Below are 2886 nucleotides of genomic sequence, written 5' to 3'. Positions count from 1 at the left end.
ATTATTTTCATTTGCATTTTTAAAAACATTTTAAGCTATATAAACTTATTGCATTCTTTTAAAATACGTTTTTGTTCATATTTTAGAGGGAGAGAGAGAGAAACATTAATGAGAAACATCGATTTGCTGCCTCCTGCACTCTCCTTACTGGGGGTCGAGTCCACAAACTAGGTATATGTCTTGACTGAGAACTGAACTGGAACTCTTGGTGCATGGGATGATGCTCAACCAACTGAGCATCAATCAGGCTCATTTGAGTTTTTAAAGATACTCTGCAACAGCAGTACATTGACTAGTATAATTAAGTAGAAGATAAATATCTTTTAAAAATATTTTTATTGATTTCAGAGAGGAAGGGAGAGGGCAAGGGACAGAGAGATAGAGGGAGAGATGAGAGAGAATCATTGATCGGCTACCTCCTGTGCACCCCCTACTGGGGATGAGCCCATAACCTAGGCATGTGTCCTTGACCAGAATTGAACTCAGAACCCTTCAGTATGCAGGCCAATGCTCTAGCCACTGAGCCAAACCAACTAGGGCAGAAGTTAGATATTTTACTTCATCTACTTAGTTTCTACAAAAACCCATATATTTGTCTTTGTTCTACACACATACAAAATTTTAGAAATTCAGTTAAAAAAAAATAGGGCCTTTAAGCCTTCTAGTTTATTAGTATAAAGTAATGAATTCAGTAATGTATATACTCACTTTGGCATGAATAGGTACTCAACAGATATTTGTCATCTATCTTCTATCTGTATATATGAAAAGCCAGTGACCGGAACGACCAGAACGACCGGTCGCTATGATGCCTACTGTGGCCAGCAAACTGGTCAATGGCGGGGAAGGGGGTCCAATTGGCCAGCCTCCCGTGGCCCCTCCTCCGGCTAGCCCCAACTCTGATCGACCTCTTCCACCCTGATCGAGAGTGGGGTAGCCGGCCAACCCCCCCATGGCCCTTCCTCCTGGCTGGCCCTGCCCCTGATCACCTTCCCACCCCAATAGGGGGCGGGGTTGGCCAGCCAACCTCCTGCAGCCCCTCCCCCTCGCCAACCCCACCCCAATGGGCCCCCACCATGCCAATCAGGGGCAGGGCTGGCAGCCAACCACCTGCGGCCCCTCCCCCCAGTTGGCCCCAACCCTGATGGGCCCCTACCACCCTGATCAGCCTGTGGCCCCTCCCCCCAACAGGCTCCGCCCCTGACTGGCTCCCCCACTCGGATCAGCAGCAGGGCTGGCTGGCCCACCACCCATGGCCCCTTCCCCAGGCCGTGGGCCCCTGGTTGGCCCCCTCACCCCATTTGGGGGTGGGGCCTGCTGGCCAATTGCCCACAGCTCCTCCCCATGGCTGGCCCCACTCCCAATCGGGAGTGGGACCCACTGGCCAATTGCCATGGCCCCTCCCCACGGCTGGCCAAGCCCTGATTAGACCTGATTGGGGCAGGCTGGCCAGCCAACCTCCTGCTGTCTCCTCTTCCCGACAGGCCTAGCCCCGATCTGATCCATCCCAGTTGGGGCCGGGCTGGCTGGACCCCACCCATGCATGAATTTGTGCACTGGGCCTCTAGTGTTAAAATAAAAAGCTTTGAAAGTATTTTGATGATAGAGCATATAAAAATTTCACTGATATAAAATGTGCTGATTTTAAAAGCTATTTCTTGTGTTTTTAGGGTGAGAATCCTTTTAAAATTCAAGATCATTCTCAAGATCAGCAAATAGAAGGAGATGAAGAGGAAGAAGAAAAGATTGGTGAACATATTGAAGAGGAGGAAGAAGAGGAAGAAGAGGAGGAAGTGGGGGAAGTGGAGGGAGTAGGGGAAGTGGAGGGAGTAGAGGAAGCAGAGGGTGTAGAGGAAGCAGAGCGTGTAGGGGAAGCAGAGGAAGTGGTGGGGGTAGAGGAAGGAGGAGAAGGTGAAGGAATAGAGGGAGTGGGGGACATAGAAGGGACGGGGGAAGGAACGGAAGTTGGGGAAGACAGGAGTGGGGGAAGGAGAGGAAGAAGCAGCAAAGGAAGAGAATGTAAGCCTTCCGGCTGAACAACCAGAAGAAAATTAAATATAAGGTATTAGATATAAAAGAAGCTTTAAATTTCTGTCCTAATGTGGAAAAGGGTAAGAATTTTAATAGTTTAAAATAAGAGAGTTAACACCCATGTTGCATGCATTCCACACATTAAATTTTTATTTTATATAATTTTTAAATGTTTGGCATTTGTTTAAATAAAATGAAGGTATTAGTTTAGTTTTTATAGTTACCCAACTTAGATTCAATAAATGGTTTGTATAATTTGTAAGCTTAATTTTTATTACTTTATTGGTGTTAGGATAACAGATACGTATTGTTAGTATATCTATTCTAATCATTTGAACTTAAATGCTGCTCTTGGGAGTATATATTCAAGTGTGCATTAATGTTTTGAATACTTACCCTGGAAGAGATTAACTGGGCAAGTATTTTGTGCTCTGTGTATTTTTTTACTGCATTGAACATTGAATAGTAATTTGCGTTAAGATACGCTTCAAGGCTTTTTGTGACCATGTTTCCCTTTGTAGTAATAAAATGTTTTTTACAAAAACTCTACCTGGATTAGCAATTTTACATGAAACAGACAGCAATTAGATGAGTATTTAAAATCAGGATTTGCCTAATGCATGAGTTCAGCCCACAGGTATTTTAAGATGATTGAGAAGACTTGAATTACAGAAAAAATTTACCTCAATCATATTTTAAAATGTATTACTAAATATTTTTTAATATTTCAAGTAGAGGCCAGTCTATAACTTACCTATTTATACTTGCTTTAATTAATGTCATTTCTTGGTGCCTGTGTCAAATCTTGAAATCTTTTTGAAAATACATTTGCATACAAGTAATCTTTCATAATTG

General features: G+C 43.7%; 1 protein-coding gene across 3 annotated transcripts in view; it reads left to right on the top strand.

Moving 5' to 3' along the window:
* The window catches only part of ZNF326 (zinc finger protein 326), a 36645-nt gene extending 34065 nt beyond the window's left edge, over positions 1–2580 (top strand). For all 3 annotated transcript variants that reach the window (XM_015569717.1, XM_015569718.1, XM_006772591.2), the window contains exon 11: positions 1671–2580. In XM_015569717.1, coding sequence (XP_015425203.1) covers positions 1671–2036 — 366 coding nt within the window. In that variant the 3' untranslated portion in view covers positions 2037–2580. The remainder of the gene's footprint in view (positions 1–1670) is intronic.
* The last annotated feature ends 306 nt before the right edge of the window (positions 2581–2886 follow it).

Source organism: Myotis davidii, unplaced genomic scaffold (genome assembly GCF_000327345.1).
Source record: "Myotis davidii unplaced genomic scaffold, ASM32734v1 scaffold1146, whole genome shotgun sequence".
Lineage (NCBI taxonomy): Eukaryota > Metazoa > Chordata > Mammalia > Chiroptera > Vespertilionidae > Myotis > Myotis davidii.
Note: the sequence above shows the minus strand (reverse complement) of the source record. Positions and strands in the feature narration are given on the sequence as shown.